The following is a 15,741-nucleotide window of genomic DNA, read 5'->3' as shown; positions in this document are numbered from 1 at the left end:
AGTACAATCAAGGCGACTGCAAATGGCCAATGGATCTCCCAGAGAGGCGTAAGCGGAGGAGGCAGCGAGGTACGAAGTATGGGAATCGAGATTGAAAGTTCTTAGGTTGGAAAGGACACAACCATGCCGGACACTCTTCTCACGGCAGAGACAAGAAACATGGGGACTGGTTAGGTTTCGGTGGTGCTATGACGGACACACTGCTTGTCAGCATCTCTCCTTGGAACGGAATGGCAAGGTTTCAACATGCCCCGCGGCACTGTATGTCTGATGTACCCTTTTTTCCCTTCTTCGTCCCCTTCTAGCACCTTTTGGGACCCAGATTTAACGGAACGTTTATCGAGCTTGGCCAGGGTATCTTAGTTGAGTATATGGGGGGTGTAGGCAGAGAGATGCGGCTTTGGGGGTTGAGGAGACTGTCATGGGGAAAAAGGAAACCGAGAAGGAGAAAAGGTACTGGTGGACTCATGCGAAAGATGGGAAACAGCACGGGGTTTTTGCGATGACAAGAGAATGGAATTTGGAGGGAGGGATTACTGGAGAGGGGAGATGGGTAGGGCATGGCAAGGGTAGGCGTGTCGCTATCACAGAAACCCGGCCTGTACTTTGCCCAGGCCGTCTCTTGACACCGACGACACGGTGATGGAAGGGGATGGTCTTCGTTCGATTTGGTCCAGGACCACAAAACGGACGGCTAGGGGAAATCGGCAGCGAAGTGAGGGATCGGACCTGGAAGCTCGGACGGAGTCCACGAGCTAATACGGCAGGCAGACCAACAGGACGGGCCCACAACGCTGTGTGTGCTGCAACTTGACAGCCCTGATTGCTGGGCGGCCAGAGAAACGGTGGTGTACGAAAAGCTCTTGGGTAAGGCAGGTGTGAGAGCAGTGGCTATGGTTATTCTGGTTCTCACATGCTGCGACGGTATGTATGTGCAAAGTGAGGAGGAAAGATGACGATGACCTGATCGGGAGACGTCAGATGGGTTCTAAGGAGTTGGAAGCCCAGCAACTTGATGTGAATAGGGCCGAGATGTCTGGCCTCTCATCAAGATCTGGGAAATCTCGACGCATCACCGTTTTCGCATGTCGTATCCGAAAGATCAAGATCAGTTACTAGGCTACCGTCGCGGGAGATCTCTCACACGCACAGGCCGCCACAACTTACGGTACGACGACGACCACCACCACTACTACCACTACCACTACACAATGCTGAGTAGGGAGCGAACCTGTCGTTGATTGTAGGATTACAGAAACATGACGGATGCTTGGTACCGTAGCCAAGCAGGATGGGTCCACCACAGGAGGTCTCGCCTGAAACTTGGCTACGAAGCGCTCCGTTTCTCGCGCTTCAGATGAAGCAACCAAGGCAACTCATACGGCTAGGCGGTAATTAAGTGCAACAAGCGACGCCACGCAAAAGATCTACCACTTTGTGATAGCTTGCCGCCCCATGACGAGAAGCACCAGACGGGGTGGTTGATCCCAAACGGTGGGCTGTACGTAGGTAGCACAAACGGTCAAGTGCAGCTCCCATGGTATGTCCAGCACCAGATGCTCCTTGACCGTCCATGCTACGCGAACGGCCCACGAAACATGCAATAACGGGTGAAGAGTGAGGAGGAGAGCTGAAAAGAAGAGCTAACTAACATGGGGAGGTTTCGAGGCAGGGATTCGCGGGTATCAAACCTTCTTTGACCTCTTTGGGACTCGGTTTGGTGCCCCTTGGTGCTGAACGTTCAAAGAATACGCCCATTGGGAAGCTCTACGGGGAAGTCCTTGAGCCGCCGCTGCTTATTATTAGCTGAGACAGAAATCGTACCTGTGCTTACTTCCTGAGGATGAGGGAAAAGGGGGCAGGGGGTGGAGGGAAACGGTGCTGTTTGCTGCAACAGAATGCCTAGGAACGAGCAAGAAGTCGCATCGACATGGTTCAGACAGCTGGGGGGAGCTCGACTAGCTTAGCTAACAAGGCTAGTCGCCCTCCGCTTCTTACAGCACAAGCCAGACGATTTCGGGCGCCTGGCTGTTGTCGGGGCACCGCATTGGTCCGAAGGGGGCAGCGATCTCGATCCCATTCAAGCTTCTGGGCTCGTGGCTTCAGGCCAGTGGATGGGCCTAGGCAAGGGAAAGAGGCATGGGGCCAGGCACCGGGTGAGAAGTGAGAGCGGGCGAGTCGGTTGGGAGGCGAAAAAGAGAAAAAAAAAGAAAGAAAAAAAGACGACGAAAAGCGGCAGAAGCACGACGAAGAGTCGGCCTATCACAGCCGCAGTTGGGCGCTACGTCACAAACATGGACGGCCCGGGGTGAGTTTCCTATGGAACTTTGGGCCCTCCCATGCCGGCACAACGAAAAAAAGGGAGCAACCTTGATCATGGAGGCTGCTGGGAATCGAGGTGGACGCCTGGGAATCGGCTTGGAGTCACGCCACTCTGCCTGTCTGGACGGGGGACGATCGAGGAGGTCAGACACTCATCTTTTCCTCCTTACTTTGCGCCGCGCCTTCAAGGTCCTGTTTGCTGCGCTACCTATGACTGCTTCGTCGAACAACGGATCTTCTCTCGAAGCGGCGAGGAGGAGATGATGATGTGAAGCGAAGTAGGGCAAACTGAGGGACGAACGCCGGGGTCGACACAACGACGCTTTTCTCGAACGAAACAAAGAAGATTTAGCACGGGCGAAGGGGACAGAGAGGGAAAGGTGAGAAAAAAGAAAAGGAAATGCCCGCCGGCAATGTCTCATCTCGTACATCCGCCCAAGACACAAAACAGCTGGTCGGGGGCGGTTTGCCAAATTGGGGCAGCGATACGTGCTTCTTTTTTCCCAGCCACATCAAACGGCGCGGCCATTTGACGTTGCTCGGTGCAATATGAGCTGCTGCTCATTGTTTGCTATGGAGTAGGCGATGTTTGTACGCTGAGAGGCGTCATATTAAGATGTGCGCCCATGATGGAGGGAGGCGTGACGGGCAGTTTGCAACCACGTCGAAGGCACCGTCTCCCGCGCAAAGGAGAAAATTGAACGAATGACAGCTCGCCTCACCGCAGCAGGGGGAAGAAAGAAGCAAGAGAGAAATTAGAGGAAAAAAAAAAAAAAAAAAAAAAAAAAAAAAAAAAAAAAAAAAAAAAAAAAAAAAAAAAAAAAAAAAAAAAAAAAAAAAAAAAAAAAAAAAAAAAAAAAAAAAAAAAAAAAAAAAAAAAAAAAAAAAAAAAAAAAAAAAAAAAAAAAAAAAAAAAAAAAAAAAAAAAAAAAAAAAAAAAAAAAAAAAAAAAAAAAAAAAAAAAAAAAAAAAAAAAAAAAAAAAAAAAAAAAAAAAAAAAAAAAAAAAAAAAAAAAAAAAAAAAAAAAAAAAAAAAAAAAAAAAAAAAAAAAAAAAAAAAAAAAAAAAAAAAAAAAAAAAAAAAAAAAAAAAAAAAAAAAAAAAAAAAAAAAAAAAAAAAAAAAAAAAAAAAAAAAAAAAAAAAAAAAAAAAAAAAAAAAAAAAAAAAAAAAAAAAAAAAAAAAAAAAAAAAAAAAAAAAAAAAAAAAAAAAAAAAAAAAAAAAAAAAAAAAAAAAAAAAAAAAAAAAAAAAAAAAAAAAAAAAAAAAAAAAAAAAAAAAAAAAAAAAAAAAAAAAAAAAAAAAAAAAAAAAAAAAAAAAAAAAAAAAAAAAAAAAAAAAAAAAAAAAAAAAAAAAAAAAAAAAAAAAAAAAAAAAAAAAAAAAAAAAAAAAAAAAAAAAAAAAAAAAAAAAAAAAAAAAAAAAAAAAAAAAAAAAAAAAAAAAAAAAAAAAAAAAAAAAAAAAAAAAAAAAAAAAAAAAAAAAAAAAAAAAAAAAAAAAAAAAAAAAAAAAAAAAAAAAAAAAAAAAAAAAAAAAAAAAAAAAAAAAAAAAAAAAAAAAAAAAAAAAAAAAAAAAAAAAAAAAAAAAAAAAAAAAAAAAAAAAAAAAAAAAAAAAAAAAAAAAAAAAAAAAAAAAAAAAAAAAAAAAAAAAAAAAAAAAAAAAAAAAAAAAAAAAAAAAAAAAAAAAAAAAAAAAAAAAAAAAAAAAAAAAAAAAAAAAAAAAAAAAAAAAAAAAAAAAAAAAAAAAAAAAAAAAAAAAAAAAAAAAAAAAAAAAAAAAAAAAAAAAAAAAAAAAAAAAAAAAAAAAAAAAAAAAAAAAAAAAAAAAAAAAAAAAAAAAAAAAAAAAAAAAAAAAAAAAAAAAAAAAAAAAAAAAAAAAAAAAAAAAAAAAAAAAAAAAAAAAAAAAAAAAAAAAAAAAAAAAAAAAAAAAAAAAAAAAAAAAAAAAAAAAAAAAAAAAAAAAAAAAAAAAAAAAAAAAAAAAAAAAAAAAAAAAAAAAAAAAAAAAAAAAAAAAAAAAAAAAAAAAAAAAAAAAAAAAAAAAAAAAAAAAAAAAAAAANGGGGGGGGGGGCGGGGGAGGAGGAAACTGACAGAAGCTCGCTCTGGTGTAGGAACGGAGTTGCCGTCCAGAAGAAGGGGATTTGATCGACACACGATGGCACCGTACTGGGTTCGCCCGGAGGAGTTATCGTACATGTGCCGAGCTCAACTGCCCTGCTAGTCTAATGCTTGGCTTTGAAAAAGGCAGGACAAGACAAGACAAGACATACATTTGATACTACTGCTCCGTTCTCCTACAGGTGTACTTGAACTTCAAGTACTGGCAGGGTTTCTGGGGTGCTGCACTTTGTCGACCATCCATGCCGGCGGAACGGCCTTCCGTCTGCAAGCCGTCCCTCCCCTTTTGTTTGGAGAAAGGACAAGCTTTCATCGGCCGTTTGGCGCAGGAGCTTGAAGCAAGCCGAGGTGTGTTTGTGTGTGTGTGTGCCTGGTTCAACCGCTACTGAGCCTTGTTGGGGTTGGGAAACGGGAATGCGAATGCCACCTTGGCTGTTTTACATGGCCCTTGTATCATATGTAAGGCGTCTTGGCTGGGGTTTGGAGTGATTCCATGGGATGGGAATGTGATATGTGAGCCGTAGGTGTTGTGCCGTCGATTCGCCTTGATATCAATCGCCTGCAATACGAGCATGCGAGCTGTAAGATGCACTAACAAAAGAAGAGACAGGTCTAGGCGGGTTGACGGGGGACGTTCATGATGCTGAAAGTACATTCCCATGTACTTTTGCCTACCAGCAAGTGGCCCTCGGAACGAGAAGAGCGAAAAGACGAAGCCAGAAAGATGCGTTTCTGTTTTCCCCATGATGGTGGAACAACGATCAGAATCGTAGATGCAATGCCTTCCAAGTCACGATGCGAGCAGATTCCCATACAAAGCAAGGGTCATCACGTGAGCCTTGCTTTGATGACAAAAAAAAAAAAAAAAGGGTACGGAGGAACATCTGCATTCCGTTCGTTGGCCTTTTTGGGAGGCAAGGCAACAAGGCAGAAGAATGCTCAGCCTTGCAGCTTCGTCAACGGCATCTCTTGAACTTGTTTGTTTGCCATCAAACATTTTCTTCGTAACGGGCATTCCATCAGGGCTACGATTGATTGGATTTGACTTGCACAGATATAATCAGTGAGGACTCGGAAGATTGCAAAGGGAGTTTGTCGAGGATAGTCCGGGACGTTCAGCATGACTGCGTCATCGGACAGTCCCAGTCCCTCGGGAACTTCGTCTCAGCGCGAGGCTGGTGCTGGTGCTGGTGCTGGTGCTGAGGGTGATCTCGCTCAGGTATGTCTGCTCAAGTTACCAGTGATATTGAAAGCCTTCAAGACTACTTTTCATGAGTCTCGGCGATCAGAAACTCGAGTCAACACCCCCCTTGTATCTGAGCATCAAGTGTCATTGTCATTGCCTTTATTGACTGCTCTTGTTCTCCTGTTTGGTAAATCAGCTTTGCAGATTGGGGAGTGAACATGGTATCTTGTTTTTTTTTATATATATATCATTCCATTCTACAGAGCAGAGTTACTTTGCATAGTCCATGAGATCATGGCTAACCACATATCCTTTACCAGGCGCTCAGAGATCTCGCTAGGTAAAGATGCCCGTCCCTTCAACCTCCCAGTTCATCGCCCTCACCAACACACACACACACATCTCCCCTCTTCACTCCCCCATCATCATTCTTCCCAACTGCTGTTTTCCAGCCCACTCCCCCCCCCCTCTCTCTCTACCAAATCCCATTCTTCTCTTCTCCTACACATAATCCTCCCCATCCCATCCCATCCCATCCCATCAGAGAGAGAAGAAAGAACAAGAGCTCACCCCTCAAAAGAGGCGAACAAGCCGCCACAGCAATGGAAGCAAACCTCACCAACCTCGAATCAAAACTTGACGCCCTCCTCGCCGCCTTTGAATCCCTGGAAGAAGACCAAGAAGAAGGAAAAGGGCGCAAGGAGCACACCAACGACGGAGGACGGTGAAAAGAAAAACTTAGAGTGGCGGGGGAAAGAAGGAGAAGTGAAGAATTAAAAGAAAACCCCTCTCGGCGTTTGTCTCGTGCCTCTTTTTGTCCTTTTTATCGTTGTCGTTCCTTTTTGGGTTGCTTTTGTTTCGGGGGGGGGGGGGGGGAATTGAAGCATCAAGAAACTGAAGATTGGCATGCCAATACACAAGACCTACGCGCCGAGATGCTATGAACCACGAAATGTTTCGNCTTATTTCGCAGGCTTCGTTGTGTTTCACAGATATATAGAACTAAATCACGCTTTCAGAAGTCTGGATAGATGGAAAGTGAGTTCTGAATAGGCAACAGTGTAAACATTCATGCCAGGAGCATGAACTAAAGCCAAGCATACATCTAAACAAGTTACGCATCAAACATCAACAGTCATCAACGTCACCAGCAGGCAAGACAAAAACAAATCACCACCAGACAAGACATGATAGAAACAGAGCAATCAAACAGTCCGAAACGAAAAAGCAAGCACTCTTTTCTCCTATCCACCTTCATTGCATCCCGCGTCTCCAATTTCAAGACTTGCCACGCCGCCACCCCCTGATCCATGTATACCTCCTCACCCGACCTTTCAAGAAAAGCCATCTTCCATCTCACGTCTCTCGTGCCATCAACGATCTCTGGTGAAAAGAAAAAGGCAGCTTGCATTCTTCGAGTGAATCATATAAGGAAATAAAAGGGGGAGAGACAGCGAAAACATGGCAAATTCCACAGCCATCCTTTCCCCCCTCCCGCACCAAAATATGAGAAAGACCGATTTCTTTCGCTATGCCGTTTCATCCACGTAGTTTCCATAAACGCACTTCCGTACTATTGCTACTGCAATAAGCCAGCGAGCCCCCACCTCCTTGATCCGATACTGATGAGAGATGGAATTCCATGCATATATAAAAATGAAACCAAGGACAAAGGAGCAAACAGAGACGAACAAGTACCAGCGAGTAAAGTACACCAGAACAAAAGGGAAGAGCCATAGAGAAATTAGGGAAATTTAATACTGAACCAAAGTAAAAGGGACAAGACAATCGCGTCTTTTATTCTCGTCCAAGATGATAGCAACACCGTATTCGCCAGGTTGAAGATGGAAGAGGGGGGAAAAGAGCAAGCAAATCGACAGACCCCTTAAAACAGCAGTGATACGGAAGAACACTTATGGCCAAACAAGAAAGAGTACTAGAAGTCCGACATGAGCGGCACAGAGACTTGCTAACGATGATGTGGCCGTGTCTGCGAACAGCAGCGCGTGGGCTGTAAGGACGTGTGATGCATGGCCCCCTCAAAAGCTCTTCTCCCTGGGTGGAGATGCAAGAAGGGTATACTGTCGTCGAAACAAGCCCAGGGAAGTAGAAGAAACTAGCATGGTCATAAGTTCATGTCGAGCGGCGAAACCGCAGACTCGATGAAGCGCTCTCGGACTGATATCAAATGCCGCGTCCCATCGTTGACGGCGCCGATGCAAAGCAGCGTCGTGCGCCCATTCAGCTCGAGAGGCTTCGTCTGTCGGCAAGGTCTTCGCGCGCTTTGGAGAAGGAATCCTCGTCCTCCATGTTATCCAGCTCTTCCATTAGCTCAGCACTGAAGCCGGTTATTTCACTGAATCTTAGGCCAGCATTTGCTGCTGCCGCATTTCGCGCCTCTTCCAGCGCCTTGCTAGTCGCCTTGGTGAGCGAAGGTCTGCTCTTGGTCATGGGTTCCCTAGTCGTGAAGGAGCGGCCCTCGAGGGGTGGGCGCAGCATGCCCCTTTCGCCGTCCAGGCGTCCAGACGCCTTGGCCTCGGCCTGCAACGCCAGCTCTCGCTCGCGGTTCTTCTCGAGCAGGGCGCCTCCCAGGGTGGCACACTTGAGAATGGTCTGGATCAGCTGGTTCTGCTGCAGCGGCTTGGACAGATACTCGTCCATCTGGGCCTGGATGCACTTTTCGCGATCGCCCATCATGGCGTGCGCTGTGAGGGCGATGATGGGGGTCCTGTGCGTTCCCATGCCCCGTTCGTATTCGCGGATCTTGCCAGTGGCCTCGAATCCTCCCTGTTTGGAAGAGTTAGCTCAACAGGGCACCAGTCAGATTGGGGTTGTTGGCGATGCATCATTACTCACCATGATCGGCATCTGCACGTCCATGAGAATCACATCAAACTTCTTCTGCTTCACGGCCTCGACAGCCTCCCAGCCATTGCCCACGACGGTGACAACATGGTGGTACTTTTCGAGAATCTTCACAGCCAGTTTCTGGTTGACAGTGTTGTCTTCCGCAAGGAGAATCTCGAACGACTTGGTAACGTCTGCGAGGGACGGCGTGGCCCTGTTCTCGAGGGCGGGGATCATGCCGTTGCTCAAGTCGATCAGCTTGCACGGCATCGTCATATAGGACGTGATGCCCAGGTCCAGACACGACTTCAGGCTGACGTGAACCACTGGAGCCAGCAAGACAATAGGAAGGTACTTAAAGTCATCTACCGCCCTCAACCTCCTAGCGGTATCAATTGAGTCCACGATGATGGCGTCGTAGGGCAAGGCGCCGCCTTCCTTCAGACGAGTGAGAGCCGAGCTCTTCTCGGAATTGACGACGACGGGGTGCAGGCCAATCTCTTCGAGCATTTCTCCAATGTGCGTGGCGGCGTTCGACTGGGACTTGTCGACGAAGAGAACCTGGTGGCCGCGGTACGGCTTCAGCTGCTGCTGGACGCTTTCTGCGTGCACGTCGGCCAGCTTCACGCGGCAGGTGAAGTGGAACTCGCTTCCCTTGCCGACCTCGCTGTTCACCCACAGGTCTCCGCCCATCAGGTTGACGAACCGCTTCGAAATGGAGAGGCCGAGACCGGTGCCGCCGAACTTGCGTGTCATTGAACCGTCTGCCTGTTGGAAGGTGTCGAAGATGAGGTTAAGCTTGTCCTTGGCAATGCCGATTCCGGTATCTTCGACGATGAACTCGATGGCGTATTCTCCCGGTCCGACGTGCCTCTTGTCTTCCTGCTCCTGGATGGTCAAGCTGACCTCGCCGTGCTCGGTGAACTTGATGGCGTTGCCGACGAGGTTCAGGATAATCTGCCTCAGACGGAAGGAATCTCCGATGACATAGTCAGGCACGGAGCTGTCTACCTTATAGGTAAGATCAAGGAACTTCTCGTTCGCCTTGACCGCAAGGGTCTTTAGTGCGTTGAAGACGGTGCCACGCAACGTATACGGGATCTCTTCAATCACCATTCGCCTAGCTTCAATCTTTGACAGATCCAGAATATCGTCAATAATGGTTAAGAGGCTGTTGGCAAGGTCGTTGACAATGTTGAGCATTTCTCGTTGGTATTGGGTCAGGTCGGTGTCGAGGGTGAGCTGCGTCATGCCGATGATGCCGTTCATCGGGGTTCGAATCTCGTGCGACATGTTTGCGAGGAATTCTGACTTCGTCTTGTTGGCCAATTCGGCAGCCTCTCTGGCCTGTGTGTTCCTCTGGATACTGTCTCTGAGATTTGATATCATCTGATTAATCTTTTTCTTGAGCTCGTCCATCTCACCCGAGGCCTCCACGTCGACAAGCTTGGTGAAGTCGCCGTCGGTAGCCAGGTTAGTGATATCAGAGAAGGCGCGCACTTGAGTAGTCTGCGAGAAGGAGTTAGCACCTGGAAACCTCTTCAGAATGGAGATGAGGATTGCTTACCAAGTTGCTGGCCATGGTGTTGACATCAGTAGTAATTTCTTTCCAGCGTCCATTGAGTCCAGCAACGTCGGCTTGGGCCCCCATCTTGCCATCGACGCCGACATCCTTGGCAACGCGCTGCACTTCGTAGCAGAAGCTGGACAGGCGCGACACCATGTTGTTGATGGTCTCTTTCAGCACTTGTATCTCACCATTTGCCTCCACATCAATCGTCTGGCTCATGTCTCCGTTGGCAATTGCTTGCGTGACAGCGGAGATACTTCGCACCTGCATCAAAGTCAGCTTTTATTCGCGATTTCCCGTCGCCGTGAGGGGAGATAACAATGACACACCTGTACGGTGAGATTCGACGCCATGGTGTTGACGTTTTCGGTCAGGTCCTTCCACTTGCCCTCAACATTGGCCACCTGGGCCTGGCCACCAAGCGTACCATCTGTACCGACCTCTCGGGCCACCTTGCTCACTTCCACGGCGAACGTGCCCAGGCGGTCCACCATCTGGTTGATGGTGTTCTTGAGCTCCATCATCTCTCCCTTGACCTCGACCCCAATCTTCTTGGTAAGGTCACCCCGGGCGACGGCCGTGGTGACCTTGGCAATCTCTCGCACCTGTGTCGTCAGGTTCATGGCCATGCCGTTGACGTTTTCGGTAAGATCTCTCCATGTGCCCTCGACATCGTGGACTGTGGCCTGGCCACCCAGGCGACCCTCCGTTCCGACTTCTCTGGCAATCTTGGTGACCTCGCGAGCAAACTGCTGCAGCTGGTCAACCATGGAGTTGATGGTGGACTTGAGCTTGAACATCTCTCCCCGGCATTCGGCCTGGACTTTCTGTGTGAGGTCTCCCTTGGCGACGGCTGTGGTGACCTTGATAATGTCGCGCACTTGGGTCGTCAAATTGTTGGCCATGGCATTGACGTTGACGGTCAGATCATTCCACATGCCCTTGACGCCGCCAACGTCGGCTTGTCCACCCAGTATACCCTCGGTTCCGACGTCTCTTGCTACGCGCGTGACTTCGGATGCAAATGTTCGAAGTTGGTCCACCATGGTATTTATGGTCTGTTGGAGCTGCAGGATCTCTCCCTTTGCTGGTCGCTCAATCTTCTTTGTCAGATCGCCGTGAGCGACGGCTGTTGTGACGGAGGCAATTTCTCGCACTGGTGCAGCCATGTTAGATCAGATCAAACAGGGAGTAGAGACGGAAGTGTCGTATGCATACCTTGATCTGTGAGGTTCTGGGCCATTATGTTGACTATGGGAGGAAAAAAAAAATATTGTCAGCTTTTTTGAACGCGATCATTGCGACCTATGTTGACAACCAGCCAGAGTCTGCTTGACAAAAAGGACACCGGGATAGAAGGACCAGATGAGCAGAGAGGGCCATACCATTGTCTGTCAACTCTTTCCACACACCGTCTACACCACCAATTCGGGCTTGGCCGCCCAGCAGACCCTCTGTTCCGACCTCTCGTGCGACGCGAGACACCTCGCTGGCAAAGGTCTGCAGCTGGTCCATCATGGCGTTGATGGTGCGCTTGAAGGTTGTGATTTCGGGGTCCATTTCGACGGAGTTCATGCGGACCTTCATGGTCAGGTCGCCGCGGGCCACGGCCGTGACAATCTCGCCAATTTCTCGGAGGGCCTTTTGGAAGGCCTCGTTGGCTTTCTGGTGTTTCCACAGCTCTCGCTCGAGCGTGGCCACCCGCTCCTGCTCGAGCATGGCCAGAGCACGCTCCTGAAGCTGCTTCTGTTCTAATAACTGGGCGTTGACGCCAGCAAGTTCCTGGCGTTGGCTGTCTAGGAGCTTGGACTGGTCGTCAACATGATCGCGCAGTCCTTGCAGCGCTTCCTTGGTCAGCTGGCGGGATACAAAAATCGGACTGTCCAAGCTACCTTGTTGAGCCTGGGACAACCGTGGCTGGGGAGCCACAGGGGGGCGGCCGTCGACAGAAGGGTCAACGTCATCGTTAAAAAGGGTGTCGTTGACTTCGTTGGGCGTCTCCGGGAAGACGGATGCGTTGGCCGAGGCGGACGCTCTGCTCTCCAGTTGAGAAATGCGTAGGGCGAGCTTCTCAAGCTCAATCTCCAGGGTCCGTTTTGCAGGGTTCTCACGGCCTGGAAGCTTGATGCTGGAGCCGGGCCCTACCGATATCAACGAGGAAGAGGCAGACGCAGACGCAGGGTCGCAGGCCAGGGAGGCGATGAGCTCTGCGGCAGCAGCGAGTGCTGCCGTATCTTCGATCATGCCGGGCGCTGGGGGGTTCCCCAGAGAGGGGAGAGGGAGAGGTAATATCGCGGAGGAGGCTGCGAAGCGGCGGGCGGGGAGGAGTAAGGATGGCGAAGATGGGAGGGGGGATCCAATGAGGAGAAGAGGAGAATGGAGAAAAAGAAGATGATAATAATGTCGAGGATTTAGATGGGCGGGAAAAAAGAGTCGAAGGTTGTAACTCTAGGAGGAAGAGGCCCTGCTCTCTTGGTCGTCGACGGCGGGGAACAGCGGCAACTCGGCGGGCGAGGACGAGATCAAGGCGCCGGGAACTGGAGGGTTTCGGTCGAGTAAGCGATGGATCAAGGGCACAAGAGGCGGTGCCAAAGTCATTCGATGCAAGCGATGAGGGCGAGGGAGAGGCTTTTTGCAGGAGGCTGAGATGGCTCTTCTTCTTTTCTCTCTTTTTTTTTTTTTTTATTTTTTTTTTTTTTTTCGACGGAGAGAGATGGCGAGAAGAGGATGTAGGTGGACGACGGAAAAGCAAGAAAAAGCAGGGGGGCGGAGCGTAGCAGCAGGGACAGGGACAAGAACAAGCGCAAGAGGGCACACCTCTGTCTGCCTCTCTCTTTGCCGGTCCCGGTTCAGCGTGTCGCGGCGATGCCAGGGAAGCGATCACGGAAGAGGCGGCGAGGGCACGGGGCAGGCGGGCAAAGGGGGGTTTGCAGGAGTAGATTGATGCAGGAAATACTAACGTAGGAGATTGCAGAGGTTATCCGGACTGCACCACCGCCCAGTGCAAAATGGCCTCGAGGTGAGAGAGATGGAGGAGGAAGACTAGATCTGGGCAGCCAGACAGGCGGACAGGGGAGGGACGGGTGGGAAGAGGAGTACTTGGAGCGAGGTACAGGTATTCGCCGAAGCGTGAGCCCGGAGCCCAGGTACCGCTCGCGTACCTGTACCTGTGGCTGCGACAGCAGAGGCGGGAGGCGCTGGGCTTCTCTAGCGGTAGGGTCCTGTCGTAATGGCGCTGGAACGTGGGAGACCTGGAGCTGGTGCTGGCTCTGCGTTGGTGCGGTGCGAGGAGGAGGCAAGATGGCGGGGAAGTGCGAGGTACCCGGGCCTGACCAACCGGAGCCGCCCTGCTGTGCCCGTCCGGGTTAGCGGTGCTGGGAGATGACCGCGAGGCGGCTGCTGGGCGTTCAAAGGCCTACAGCGATCGGCCTGTCTGTGCAGCTCAAGCGTCCTGGGACTGAGACGACGGATCTGTTGCTAATCTGCTGGCTGGTTGGTCTGGGGTGACAGGATGGAGTTTTTGTCGGTAATAAAAGGACCCTGAGCCGGTCTGAGAACCCCGAGAGCAGATAGTACGGGGAGCAGCATACAGTAGGTACCTAGTGACCGCAGCATGGCTTCACGTTTGCCTCCAAGTATCAAGGTCTTGACGTCTTGGAGCTACAACCGGACAGCTGTTCGAGCAACCGTACGAGCACCTACTAGGTAAGCAACTGAGCCATCTACGTAGCAGGACGCACAGGAATCGGAACGATCAGGTACTGCGATACACGGACAATACCTCGAGGCACCATCCGCGGCACAGGAGCCGTGTGGCTGCTTTGGGGCGGCCTTCCCTTGCATGGAGATGACCTGTATCATCACACAGGCCGCCTCGAGCACCAAACCTGTTGTACCTGGGGAATGCTTTTCCAAGCACGAGGGTGAGATTCGACTGCCAGCACGAGGCTCTGAGTCCAGGATGATGCTCCTGCAGGGATGGGCTCATGTATGTATGTATTAAGTTGCATGTTGGTAATGGGAAACCGTTTTGCTCCTCATCCCGACGTGATGGTCAACTGTGCAGCGCAGTGGGTTTGTGATCCTGGCCGCTGAAGCTCGCAGCACGTGGATTCCATGTTGTCTCTCTTCTTCCTTGTTTTTTTTTTTTTTTTTTTTTTCCTTTTTTCTCAGCCGCCTCCCTCTTGTGACATCAGGGCAAAGCACGGGAGAAGAAGACGAAGAAGAAGAAGGGAAAATGAAGAGATGCAGATCAGGAGGGCGAGATGGGGTGCAGGGCACGGCAACCCAGATCGCACGCTGCAGCTCTCGATTTGCGAGACAACCAGACGAACGAACGAGACGAAAATCACGACTATTATGACCTACCCAAGTCCAAGGTACAGACAAGCAGACAGCACGCGCATGGTCTGATCTCTTGTCGGTCGGTCAGCTTGGACATATCCGTACCGTACGGGATCAAAGTACAAGTACTGGGCCATACATCAGGGCAAGCTGTCCAGCCAGAGCAGCAGCGGGGAGGCATTTGGGGCGAGAAAAGACACTCCAACCGCTTTTGTCCAAGGCCTTGACAGGACAGCAGCACTACTGATGGTCTAGACTAGCCAGACAGGGGGACAAGAGCCCTTTTGCTACGACGAGTCGGTGCTAGCGAGTCGCTGAGCTGGTGGTCCTGCCCGGCCTGGGCAAGGCGAGAACTCACAAGCTGCGTCTTTCTCGTCTCACCGTGGGAATACCGAAGCTGCGAGCTGCATCACCTTATCTAGATACTAATCTACTACCTCAGTACCTGTCAACCTAGGTATCTCTGCTATGTACCTGAGTCGGAGCTGGCAAGCAGCCCGCAAAAAAAAAGGTCTTCGCAAGCTAAGCTTCTCTCTGGCGAGCGAGCCCTGATACGCCGCCTCGGTAGGTGGCGGTTAGAGTCCCATGCATGCTTTCGAGGTGGACCGGCATCCGCGCAGGCGACTGCGGAGGTACGTGCTTGATGTACATCAACGCCGCTGCAGCTTCAAGGTTAGGTTGCCTCTTGGAAATCTTTTGATTTTTTTGTCATGGCCGTGTTTCATGCGATTGATTACAGCCTCTCTTCTCCTTTTTTTGCTTCTTCTCGTCTTCCATTTGTCTAATCCAATTTGCCACCCGGACTAGCATGCCGGTGTGCATGGGTTTGCGAGGGACGGCTCACGTTGCACCCCGCTGGAGATTTTGGAACGAGAAAAAGAAACCGAAAAAAAGGTCCCAAGGCGAAAAAGAAACACAAAAAAAGAGACGAAAAGCTGTCGGATAAGATCCCAACAAGCCGCCCGTACATGCAGACGGTGTGTGTCACTGGCGCCGTCAGTACGAGATACATACATACATACGTGAGTACACGTTCAGAGTCCCCCGATTTGCCTGCCATTGAGAGGGCCTGAAGCATCCCCTGTCCCCTCTCTCTGGCAAGTCTCTCCCTCCCTTGCTTCAGCCCAACGGGCCACGGAACTTGGGCCTGCTAATCAGGTGCCACGGGAGACGCCACGGCACCGGTCTAATGCCCGCGAGCTTTGCTCTTTTTGCCGCTCAAGCTCCTTGCACGAGGCTCGTATCTTTGAGAGGGGGTCCTGGCCTTGTCAGCCGTTGGAGGCGGCTTGCCGTGCGATCCCTTGCTGTTTGGCAGAGTGGTATCTTTTTCTTGGAAGCTGGCCTCTTTTTTTT

General features: G+C 49.4%; 2 protein-coding genes across 2 annotated transcripts; one reads left to right on the top strand and one right to left on the bottom strand.

The window, feature by feature from the left end:
• Nucleotides 1-5,561: 5,561 nt before the first annotated feature.
• On the top strand, nt 5,562-6,355 carry CCMA1212_001693 (uncharacterized protein; the record flags this gene model as incomplete). The annotated part of the gene is given in 3 exon segments (XM_073699111.1): nt 5,562-5,569; nt 5,582-5,660; nt 6,185-6,355. 3 exon segments carry the CDS (start codon nt 5,562-5,564, stop codon nt 6,353-6,355), a joined length of 258 nt encoding a protein of 85 aa, XP_073562097.1.
• Nucleotides 6,356-7,868: 1,513 nt separating this feature from the next.
• On the bottom strand, nt 7,869-12,296 carry CCMA1212_001692 (Histidine protein kinase NIK1; the record flags this gene model as incomplete). The annotated part of the gene is made up of 6 exons (XM_073699110.1): nt 11,430-12,296; nt 11,263-11,295; nt 10,374-11,200; nt 10,042-10,308; nt 8,484-9,983; nt 7,869-8,414 (listed from the first exon to the last, which is right to left on the bottom strand). The coding sequence occupies exons 1-6, from the start codon at nt 12,286-12,288 to the stop codon at nt 7,869-7,871; spliced, it is 4,032 nt and encodes a 1,343-aa protein (XP_073562096.1). The 5' UTR covers nt 12,289-12,296.
• Nucleotides 12,297-15,741: the final 3,445 nt, after the last annotated feature.

The sequence above is a fragment of the Trichoderma ghanense genome (genome assembly GCF_004382785.1).
Source record: "Trichoderma ghanense strain CCMA-1212 chromosome Unknown scaffold_1, whole genome shotgun sequence".
Classification (NCBI taxonomy): Eukaryota; Fungi; Ascomycota; class Sordariomycetes; order Hypocreales; family Hypocreaceae; genus Trichoderma; species Trichoderma ghanense.
This window is presented reverse-complemented; position numbering and strand designations above follow the sequence as displayed.